We start from the raw sequence: 11,394 nt of genomic DNA, 5'->3' as shown, positions 1-11,394 counted from the left end.
TGGGAAGATCCTTGCCCTGAACTCCCTTTGCCGTGGCTGCAGCAGGCAATCTGGAGTAAATTCATCTTGCTTTGGCTAAGGGAAAAAAAAATCCTTCTCTTATGCTCCATCCACGGGTGGTGACAGCAGACAGCTCCAGGAGAGTCTCTAGCAATGGTACCAGCACTGGGCCAACTTCCTTTTCTCTCTAGGTAGCCTCTTGCTACTCATGGACCAACCTACACAAATTTCCTCCTCCCAGGAGCATGAAGGCCTTTGCTCATCCCTAGGCAACATCGGGACACTGGATTAAGTCCCTCCTTTTCTCTGGCTGGTTTTGATGGGCTTGGCCCTAGAGAGAACCGGTTATGGATGAGCAGAGAGAAAAGTGCATAAAGAGGTGTCCATTGATGGGAAGCTCTCCTTCCTGGTCATGCTCAGCACGATGGATGCGAGGGAGGAAGAGGAGGGGAGTCAGCAGCGAAGGCAGAGTTAACGCAGGAGACCTGGTGTCAGGTGGCTGCAGTGTTAAAGCCTCGGGGTTAGAGAAAAGAAGGGCGTTTGGTCTGGCTGGGCTCTGCCGAGCAGGCTAGAACTTGGTGCCTCGGCCCATCAGCTTGAGGACGGCGAAGTTGTAGGTGGCGGCGATCATGAAGGTGAGCTGTGGGTAGGAAGAAAGTGAGCGAGAGGGGAGGAGGAGAAACAAAGCCCCCGCGGGTGAGGAAGGCAAGCAGGGTGGGATGCCTCACTGGTGTATGCCTGAGGTGGCATTCCCAGTGCAGCGCCCCAACAGAGCAGTTGGCCCACGGAGTCCGTGGCTCCGCTGCACCAGCGGGACACCACAGTGTCTTGTCACTGGTGTAAAGCAAGAGGAGAGCCAGGGAAAGGCAGAGGACTCAGTGTGTGGGCAGCAGGACCTCTCCCCGGTGGTCTCAGATCCCCTCCATCGGCCACCTCTACCTTCTCATGGCCTGAATTTGCTGTCTGCACTTATGTGCCATAAAATGACACGAGCACAGGCTCTGCCATGTCCGTGCCCACCACCTCCACTGTCCTCTGCCCCCACATCCTCGCTGAGCGGAGGAGAATGGCCGGGCAGGGGGAGCACCGACTCACCAGTGAGACCAGCGTGGCGGCTGCCCCCACAAAGGCCGCAATGAAGAGGTGGAAAGTCATCTGGAACTGCAAGGGAAGAGGGGGGCTGAGCTCCTAGGGTCCTACGTGCCAGTTGGGGAGGCCAGTGCTTGGGCCACCCACTGCGGGGAGAGCGTGTAGGGTGGTGGGAGGTGCTCACCTCACTGGTCTTGCAGATGGAGAGCAGGTTGGAGCCACACACCTTGCCGGGGAAAGCGTTCCAGGGCAGGACGCCTGGTAAGATGCAGGGAGCCGGGTGAGCCGGGCATGGCGGCCAGCTGGCTGCCTTGCTTAGCCTCCCGCAGCCACGTGTGTCACACCCGCCCCAGCGTTTCAGGGCTCTTCAGCACTTGCCCCTCCTTTATCCCAGCCTTCTCCACCTGGGCCCTCTCCTCCATCCCCTCTGCCCTGAGCCCTGGCTCCTGGGTGATGAACCTGGCACTCACCGTACATCCTGGCATCCGCACACAGGGTGCCGATGCTGGCTGAGGTCTTGCTGGGGTTGGCAATGGACTGGCAGGTGGTCCAAGTGTTAAAGTAGATGTAGACAGGCACCGCAGAGCAGGCGAAAACCAGGAGCCAGATGATGGTCAGGACGTAGGTAATGCCCACAAACTGCAAGGGGCAGGACAAGCCAGGGCACAGCCGTGGTTACCGAGCGGCCAGGGACACAGACAGGGGAGCGCGAGGGTCCCCAGGCAGGAGCCGGCGTGGGACAGGCAGGGGACTGAGATGCTGCCTGCATCCCGTCCCGCACTGCCCGCCCAACCCGGTGCATCCCCAAGCAGCCAGCGCGGAGCAGCAGCCCCGACCGGGCGCCCCTGCAGCTCCCAGGGCCAGCACCAGCACAGCTCTGTGCGCACGGGGTTACCGGCGGCGGCAGCAGGATGGCTGCCACGTCCCGTCTCGGGGGGGGGATCACCACAGCCGCAGCCAAGTGGGGTTTGGCCTCTGTGCGAGAGCAGCTGCAAAACCCACCTTGGCGTGCAAATGCGGCTCTCTTGCCCTCCCTCCACGGTGCCACCCCAACCAGCCCCCGAGGGAACCGCAGCCGCCCCCCTCCGCTCCCCCAGGCTACAGGCTCTCCTTGCCAGCACTTTGTCACGGTCCCCACGCACGACGGAGAGGACAACCCCAGGGGCACTGGGTGACAGCGAGCTTTGGGCGGCCGGCACCATGAGAATGCTCATGGCTCTCCCTGACCGTGCTTAAACATGAAGCGGTTTTGTTAAATCTGGCCATTTGAGCTTCTGCGGTCCCCAGGGGCTGCGGCAGGCCTGGGGGAGGTCAGATGGGCTGCGCTTCCCTTTGGGATACCCCGAAACCCGGACGGCCACAGTCTCCTGCCCTTCAGCCACGCCGAGCGTGGCAAACCCGCTGCGGGCGCGCGAAGGGGTGCCAAACCCCAGTTAAGATCACCTTGTCAGGATGTCCTAGCCACTTTCCCAAACACTGACACACCCGCTGCAATGAGTGAGCTCGCTGGGGGCCTCGCGCTCCCCTCCCTTTCGGGCCCCCAGTTACCGTTGCGCTGAGGCCCTTGCCGCAGATGGTGGTCCTGTAGTCCCCGAAGATTTGCCGGACGGCGCCGGTGGTATAGAAGCCTTCGGCCAGCAGCAGGGCTCCGTAGAGGAAGAAGAAGGAGGCCGTGCCATAGATGGCGTACTGAAAAGCGTGGATGCTGCCGGGGAGAGGAGCAGGCGAGGATGCTTAGGTGCCGGGGTGGTGCTGGGGAGCTCAGCCCTGCACGTGGCATGGCCAGGGCAGCCTGGCTCCAGAGACTTACCCTCCCTGTGCCACCCCGGGGGGGACCGAAACAGAGGGCAAAGCCACAAGAGGCGTGAGCAGGGGCAAAGCCATGGTAAACAAGGCCGTGGGCTGCTGCCGGCTCCCCCATGCCCTCCATACCTACCCAGTGCAGAGGTCCAGCACTAGCCAGGGCACCTAGCGATGGTCAGATAAAAACAGGCGTGAAATGGAAACAAGTGGCCACTGGACCCTGCCGTGCAGCTGTGGCACCGGCACACGGCAAATGCAGCCTGAGGTCTCCACAGTGCCCAGGTGACAGCATCGCCCCAGCCAGCCTGGCCGGACACCTCCTCCTGGCACAGAGCGAGATGGAGACACGAGGGGTCCCAGCGCGAGGGCAATGACTGCAGCAGGGTACTTACACGTCAATGAGATACTCGTAGTCCTGGTAGTTTTTGGAGAAGTAGGTCTCAATTAGCTGCTCGGTGCCTGTGAGGGCTTCGTGCCCACAGCCACAAAACAGCGCTACCCCAAAGAAGCACAAGCCAGTGGCAACCAGCGAGGCAAAGGGTGCCCCGATGAGACATCTAGCACAGCACTCGAGCAAACCTAGGGAGAAGAGAGGTGAGGTGGGATGGGGAGTGCTCGGAGCCTGCAGCTCAGGAGCAGGCAAGCGCAGGGGGAGGAAGGTGCCCAGTGGCAGGAGGGAAGCAGGCTGGAGGAAAACCCAGAAATCATTCATTGCGCTGCTGGTGACCCACACCCAGCAGCTTCTCTGAGAGCTCTTTAAGCAGCTGGGCAGGATCACACCCAAGAATGCCCAGTGACAAGGGGTGACAACAGCATGGGGCACCGGCGCTGCAAGGCAGCCCCTGGGTGTGCAGCAGACAGGGAGCTGAGGCGAGCCAGCTGTGCTGACCTGTGCAAAACCAGACGGCAATAGAAGGCGATGTAGCATAACGCCGGTGGGACCCAGCAAACAAGCTGCTAATGGGCTCCCCACCGCCAGCACAGCCCAGCTGTGGGCACCGGCACCGTCAGCTGCCTGCATTTTTCCTTTGCCATGGAAGACAGAGGGAAACCCAGCACCTCCACAGAGACAAACCCCAGTGGAGACCCAGCAATGTGGCCTGGCCTTGGGGCAGCGCAGGAGGAGTCAGCACACACCCCGAGCACCCCTGCCTTCCAGGAGGCATGCTGGGGTGCACTTGTTCCCTCTCCTGGCAGCGCGGGCTGCAGCAGCCCTGTTACGTGGGCAGATGTGCTTATGGAGAGGAGCCGTGTTAGTTCCCCGAACGTCAGCGCTTGTGTAATAGCTTGAGTCCTCCAGGACAGGTATTTGGCAAGAGGGCACGTGTACCTGTGTGTGGATAGGGAAAGCGAGGGCACGTGCCAGCATGCTGCTCGGATTGCCTAAATGCTGGATTTTTTTTCAGCAATGGGGCCGTGGGCATCGGCTCCTTCTGCACGTTGGGGCTCTAACGTGCAGGACATTTAGCTCCAGTTGCTGATGGGCTGGGTTTGGGGGTGCTCAGCCAGCCACTCTCCTTCCTGGTTTGGGGATGGGCAGCCAGGTGGGTTTGCATCCACCGGCATCTGGCTCTGAATCATCAGTTTGGCTCCAGCTAAGCTGCGATAACCTGCTACCCTGGCTGTGCAACACTGCTGCACAGGGAGGCTGCTCTCCTTCTCCAAGATGTGGGTTCCAGCACCCCACTGTCCCAGGCATGGCAGCTGCCTGGGCATAGCATTTGTGCCTTGAATGCCAAAAAGGCATCCGTGGGAAGCGTTCCCAAACCCACGCTCCCTCCACGGATCCCACAGTGCTCATCTCCTCCCTCAAAGGACAAGAAAGCTGTGGGGTCCTGGCCAGCAGTGCCCTCCCTTCCACACTGGGAGCAAGGTCGTGCAGTGGCACCAAGGACAATGGGGGATTGTCCTGGCACTGACGCCCCAGCGGCTGCCCCCTGCCAAGAGCAAACAGGGAACAAAGGCAGCGCTATGGGGGAGTGCTGGGGCCCCTCCTGCTTGTTTGCCTTGGATGCGGTAAGTCCGGGGGGGGTCCCACTCGTCCTTGGCCAGCGCTGCTCCCCGAGCCTCACTGCAACCCACAGCGATGGCCCTGGGCACCCCGTGGGGTGCTGGGCCAAACATGCCCTTTTTATTTTGTTTTGGGCCACCTGGCAAGTGGCGTGGCAGATGCTCGGGGCTGGGGCACAGTGCCCTGTGCCCAGGGGACTGAGGGTCCCGGGATGCGGTAGGGCCTGTCAGGCTCCCTGCCACAGCCCCAGCCCCTCAGGCTTTGGGAAGCCACGATGGAGAAGCCTGGGAAGGGGAAAGGAGGAGGGAAAGAGCCCTTGTGCTGCACAATCCTGGGCCTTGTACCCAGGCTCAGCTGCTGTGGGAGCCAAACAATATGTTGCAGACAGGAGGAGGAGGAGGAGGCAGGGTGCTGGCAGCTCGTGGAACCCCTGGGAACAGAGCACCCCGATGCCCTGGGGGCTGGGCCTGTGAGTATTAGCTCTGGTGTACCCATAGGGAAATAGGGGCACGAGATGCGCCTCCGTCTTCCCAAGGCTGCTGGCATACAAGTGGCCGTAAGCTGTGGCAGGTCTCAGCGCCCTGCCTGCACATCCCAGGTCCTGTCAGCCCCTGGCAGGAGCTCTCCTGTCTCCAGCCAGTGTGGCAAGGGCTCAGACTGGGACCAGCTGTGGGGATGGCATCTGTCCCCACAAACAGCGCGTGAGCACAGAGGGACAGGGACACAGGGACAGAAAACTGCTCTGGGAAAGAAAACGCCACCCCTGCTATGCCGAGACACCCTCCCCCGTCAGCTCCCATGGCCGGCCTGGCCACACCAGGGCCACCGGGACCTGACTGGTGCCAGAGGAAAGTTTCAGGGAGCTCTGCTCTGGGACAGGGTCCCCAGAGGCACCAGCAGCAGCTCTCTGGGTGCCCGCCACCCTCACCCCATACTCACCCATGGCGCTGGACTTGGTCAACTCCCCCGACCGCCCGCTCAGCTGCTTTGGTGCTGTCTGCAGAAGCCCTCGCCTGCCTGGCGGTCCCGAGCCCTGTATTTCCCCCTCTGGGTGCCTGTCCCGCTCTCCAGCAAAGAAAAGGGCTCTCTGAGTGACAGCCACCCTCCTTAAAGGGACAGGACCCGCCCCTCCCGCTCCCCCCCCCCCCCCCCCCCCCCCAGCAGCACCCCTTGGCTGCCAGCTCCTGGGTGCCTGGTGGCTGCGTGGGCAGAGCCACCCCACGGCCCTGCTCAGGGCTTTTGGGGGAAAAGACTTTTGCAAAAGAAAGGGAGCAGCTTGGGGGGGGGGGGGGGCAGTTCATGAGGTGTCCCCTTGTCGGTGGCTCTGGGGACCCCCCCGCGCCTGGCTGGGCTGTGTTTGCCCCGGGCTGCCCGCTGTGGCAGCGTGGGAGAACGGCCCCACGGGACAGCAGTGACGCCCTCGGTCACCTCCCTGGTGCTCCAGCACCTGCCAGCAGGGAATGGGAGCTCCCATGTCCCAGGGCCCTGCTTTGCAGCTTTGGGGCTCCAAACTGGGAGTTTTCCCCCTTCTGATGGGAATCCTGTGGCCACTTTCTCCATCCTCTTGAGCCCCACAGTGGAATGGCACTCGGGTGGGCACAGCTGTGGGGTCCCCACGTGACGGGTATGGCTCCAGGGCTGCAGCAGATGGAGCCAGCTCCCTTGGGTGCTCCCACTCCCATGGGTACCCCAGCTCCCTTGAGTGGCCCATGTCCCACGGGTGCCACAGCTCCCCTGGGTGCCCCCAGCTCTACTGGGTGCTGCAGCTGCGGAGCCAGCACAGGGCCGGGGAAGCCTGCAGAGGGCAACCGGCTCCTTCCTGGCGGGCACGGGGTGCACAAAGCCCCACTGTGTGACTCAATGCCCTGCTTCGTGCCAGGCAGTGAGGTGGCAGGGCCTGGCTGTCCCTGGGGCTGGGGACGCTGGTGGGCTGGGGGGTCCCTGGGCTGCAGCAGGCCAGGAGCAGGGTGGGCCACCTTGTGGGGATCCCTGTCCCATCCTTGCCCACCCAAATAGCCACCCCCTTGGCTTGCCCACGGGTGGGCTGAGGGGAAACACCGCTTGGGCAGCTGTGCAGATGCTGCCAGCACTTCATGGTGGCTTGCTCCACTCCATGTCAGTGGGACCCAGCTCCTTGCTCCCAGCACCACTCCCTGTCTCCGTTTCCCACTGCAAGGCAGGGCAGCAGAGGGCTGCCCAGTGTCCCCAGCCAGCCGTGGGATGGGAAGGGCTGGTGAGGGACAACAGAGCAGGTAAAGCCTCTGCCACCGCTGTGGGAGGCGTCCTTGGGCACCTCCTTTAGCCTTCTGGGTGGCACTCAGGTGGCCTGGCAGTGATGTCATCCAGCCACAGTTACTTGGTAATGGCCACGGGAGGGTGACAGCCTTGCATCATACCTTTGGTAATGACCACTGTGGCCACTGGAAACCAGCAGGGACCAGTCTGCACCCCAGAGCTGCACATGGGGACCCCTGGCCACCAGGAGGAAAAACTATGACATAAAAAACCCCCATAAATAAAACATGTAAAATATAATGCAATATTTTTAAAAAAATACATTGGGGAAAAAACACAAGCCCTTTTTTTTTTTCTTTCCATAGAAATTCCATTCTTGCCAACTCTGCAATTTCTGAACACCCTGGGTGGGAGCAGCAGCTTTACCCCGTGGGGGAGAAAGGGGGCAGCTAAGAGGGACTGTGATTTCTGTACAAAGTGACTTAAAATTCTTGGTGATTTGATACTGTTTGCCAGCAAGCGTTTCCCTTCTGGGATGGAAACCCCTAGGCATTGCCACTAGCATCACCTGCTGGCGGTAGGGACCGCCCCATCTCCCCGCAGTACTCCTGGGGGTGCTCCAGCGTGGAGCTGCAAAACAGGGAGATGGGGAAAAGGGCAAAATCCCCTCCCTGGGTTTCTAAGGCTTGAGGGAGAGGAAAACATGTGGGAAAATTGTTGGGGTTGCCTTTCCTATGCCAGCACGATGGGTACCCTGCACCGAGCAGCTGGGCGGGTGGCCAACAACGCACCCCAAACATTGCATCATCCGCCCGCGCTGTGAGGGGCAGAACCCCAGGGGTATGTGTGGCCAGGGGATGATGAAAAGGCCTTCTTGCATCCCTTTCCCTTTGCATTTCAGTTGGAGAGGTTGTGAGACCCTCTCCTGCAAATCCTCAGTGTGTAACCACATGCTTCCCGTGCTTGGAGCAATCCTGCAGCTCAGCCCCTTCCTGGATGAGGCCCTGAGGGCAGCATGCGGCTACAGGGAGCCTGCCAGCCTTGTCTGCTTGTCCCTGACAGAGAAAATGCTGCTATTTCTCAGGAGGGGAAAGGGAAACGCATCCCTGTTTGCCAGCCAGGAGAGGGCCATGCCAGACTGGTAAAAATAAACATGCTTATAAATCAATACAGATCACCTTGCAATTTGTTCTGACTCTTGGGCAGCGTCCAGTTATGTCCAAAATCACCCCTCACGGGGCAATTAAGGGCTTAGCTGCCTGCCTGCATTAATAGAGCCCAGGACTGCCATGCTGCCCCTTGCAAGGCATGCCAGGAGCTATACACAGAGAGGGCTTTCCTTCCCCAGGCACCTGCCATCTGCACTGAGACACTGGAACAGGCTGCACCAAAATGAAGTATTTGGAGGAAAATACACACGTACACCTCTAAATACACACCCTGCACGGTAAGGCCTCTTTGTGGGTTTTTGTCTTCCATCCTCGGTGCTTCACAGCTGCAGCTCAGACTCAGGCTTTCCCTGGGCCATGGGGAAGGCAAGTTTGGGGCTGGGGGGACAAGCATGTGACAGCAATGGCAAAGGGAGAGCCACACGGGCACTGCTGATCTGCAATGCTCCACCACATTACCGCAAAGAAGCAAGATGGGAAAGCAAGCAGGAGCATATGGGGCAGAGGACCAAAGCATCCTCCCGCTCCCTGTCCCCATATGCAGCCACCTCACCCGTAATCACCACAGACAGACTGTCACACCCACTCCCATCACACTGATGGCATGGGACAACCTCCTGCTTGCCCTGGCCCCCTGGCACACACTGGACACGTGGGCAGTTCTCCCCAGGGTGAGCTGGGAGGCAGCAGAGAGGCCAGTCGCAGCGGGGGCCAGCTGGGAGAAGGTTTCCTGCTTGCTCCCAGCTGCCGCAGGCCCACAGTTTCAGGGAGGATTTTCCCCCCCCCCCCCAGACTTCTTTGCTTGCGTCCCCACGGGCTCATTTTCTGCACTGACCTGGGCATGGGGCTGGGTTTTCAAAGATGGTGGCCAAAATCACACACTTCAGTGGGTGCTGACCCTGCGAAACACAGAAAGCCCCTCCACCCTGCACCCCCAAAATGCAGACACTGCCCTGCTACACCCAAGAGGAGCCACCAACGGCACGTGCAGCACCCTTATCCATTACACATGGGGCAGCGGGAGAAATCCCGGTGTATCTTGTCACAGCTGAGAACCTTGCTGCTGTTCTTAGGCAGCCGCTTCCCCGGCCATGCTGAATTTCTCATTATCTGCTGTCAGTTTTAACTGTCCTTCTTCACCCACCTCACCGCCTCGGTTCACTCATCAGTCAGGTAAAAACACCCCGGCTGGGAAGCCCCAGGCATGTCCTGATATCAAGTGCCCCAGGGCAGCTCTGTGGCCAGGGATGCCCAGGAATTTTCCTGCCGTGCAAAATCTCCTGCTCTCCCAGGCAGCCCCATCCAAGCGGAGAGGAGACGGCGACCGCAGGAAGGTTGTGGTGGCACCGGCAGCATCTCCAGCTGCCTCCTCCTGGCGGTGCCAAGGACGCCCGCTGGAGCTGGCCCTGCTCGCCACTGCCCAGGCCTGGCTGCACTCGCTGTCCTATTTGTATTCCTGGGTTGCTGCAAGGCTACAAAATGTGCTAATAAAAATTAAATTAAAAAAAAAAAAAAAAAGAAGAAGCTGGCATAGTCTGGCAGAGGACAGGGGAGGCATCCTGAAGGACAGACGGACAGGCCAGTGTCGCAGGATGACAGAGGAAGGGCAGAGGCTGTTTGGGAGAGGAGCAGGCTAAACCCTCACCAGGCTCAGCTGAGGGCAGGGCAATGGGAACCAGCCTTGGGCACGGGGGCTGGCGGCAGCAGGGTCCCACACCCTGAGCCCCCCAGGGATGCTCCAAGGCTCTCGGGGCCCCCTCCAGCAAGCAGGGCTGCGGGCATGTGACAAAGTCCTGCCAGGCAGCCTGGGGCAGAGCCCTCCTCCCTGGCACCAGCACCCATCTCCTGCCTGCATCAGCTGCCAGACTTTATCTGGGACCACAGCAGCAGCCACAGAGGTGCAGGGCAGCTGAGAGGACATGGAAAGGGAATATGTGAGGGAAGATTATTATCTTTTTGCAGTTCTGACTGTGAAAGTTGGAGTTGTTCAAGAGTGTGAATACAATTTAGGCTGGGGGACAAATCTGGGACATCCACATAGAACTGGTGGGACAAGCAAAACGTCTGTTACAGTAAGGATTTTACAGAGATCAGACTGCTCACTGGATCCTGGAGATCAGCAAGTGTACAGAAATACCATGAGAGAAATGGGTAGCAAGTGTCTGCTGGCCTACACATACGTTATCTGTCCAAAATGTGTGTGTGATTTTTAAATCAGTCTTGACTGGTTAGAGATAAATGCAGGGCAGCTGAGACTACACCCGAGCTGAGCTCACCTCCCCACCTAGTCGCTCCTTAGAGAAGATGAACAGATGTCTGCGCCTCCTTTTTGGTGTGCCTGGCTGATGCTTTCCCCTGCAGAAGCCTGGGTTTTTTCAAAATACCAAGTTTAAAAATTTGGAAAGTCTTCTTGTCCAGCCCATGCACTGTGCTTGGGCTCGCTGGTGTAGGAGAAGCCATGAGCCTTGGGGGGCAGAGGGAGCCACTGGCCCCCAGCTGTGCTCAGGGAAGGGCGGCTGGCATGCCAGCGGCCATGCATGCCGGAGCCCCATTGCCGCCCCGCTGTCCCCCCATTTTTGCGGGCTGTGAAGCCCAGGGCGGCAGGGCCACACAGCGCAGGTGTGCGGGCATGGCTGCCCGTGCCTTGCGGGGGAGTCAAGGGCACAGGCAGCTGCTGGCAGCACAAGCCAGGGCCCAGCTGATGTGAGAGGCAGCCCAGGTGCCGGAGGGCTCGCTGGCTGCTCGCTGCTCCTTTTACCACTGAATAGACCTGTTATTTGCTGCAGAAATTTGGGATAATATGCTGGCCCAAACTGTTTTCTTATTCTAGTTTCTAATTTCGCCCCCAAATTCTCACCAAACTCCTAGCCCACTGCAGCAAATCCCCCCGGGTTAGTTTGGGAGAAGGTGTGTTGTTTTTTTTTTTTCCCCTGGCTGATTTTCCAGAATATTTGCCTTTCACATCCACTGCCTTTCTCCTTGATTTTCTTCCTAAAGGAGGGTAAACAGACACCTCACGCTGATGATGTTCTCCAGTCTGTTCATTACTCTCTCACTCTGCCATTCATGGGGTCGTATTCTTGAACT

The 11,394-nt window shown here is 59.7% G+C and overlaps 1 protein-coding gene across 1 annotated transcript; it reads right to left on the bottom strand.

Annotated features, from left to right (window-relative positions):
• Positions 1–568: 568 nt before the first annotated feature.
• On the bottom strand, positions 569–5,846 carry PLP1 (proteolipid protein 1). Its single transcript, XM_086470679.1, has 9 exons — positions 5,843–5,846; positions 5,043–5,187; positions 4,030–4,222; positions 3,285–3,577; positions 2,638–2,794; positions 1,560–1,728; positions 1,274–1,347; positions 1,096–1,161; positions 569–640 (listed from the first exon to the last, which is right to left on the bottom strand). Exons 1-9 carry the CDS (start codon positions 5,844–5,846, stop codon positions 569–571), a joined length of 1,173 nt encoding a protein of 390 aa, XP_086326805.1.
• Between the last annotated feature and the right edge of the window lie 5,548 nt (positions 5,847–11,394).

This window comes from Leptosomus discolor, chromosome 9, assembly GCF_034619465.1.
Source record: "Leptosomus discolor isolate bLepDis1 chromosome 9, bLepDis1.hap2, whole genome shotgun sequence".
Lineage (NCBI taxonomy): Eukaryota > Metazoa > Chordata > Aves > Leptosomiformes > Leptosomidae > Leptosomus > Leptosomus discolor.
This window is presented reverse-complemented; position numbering and strand designations above follow the sequence as displayed.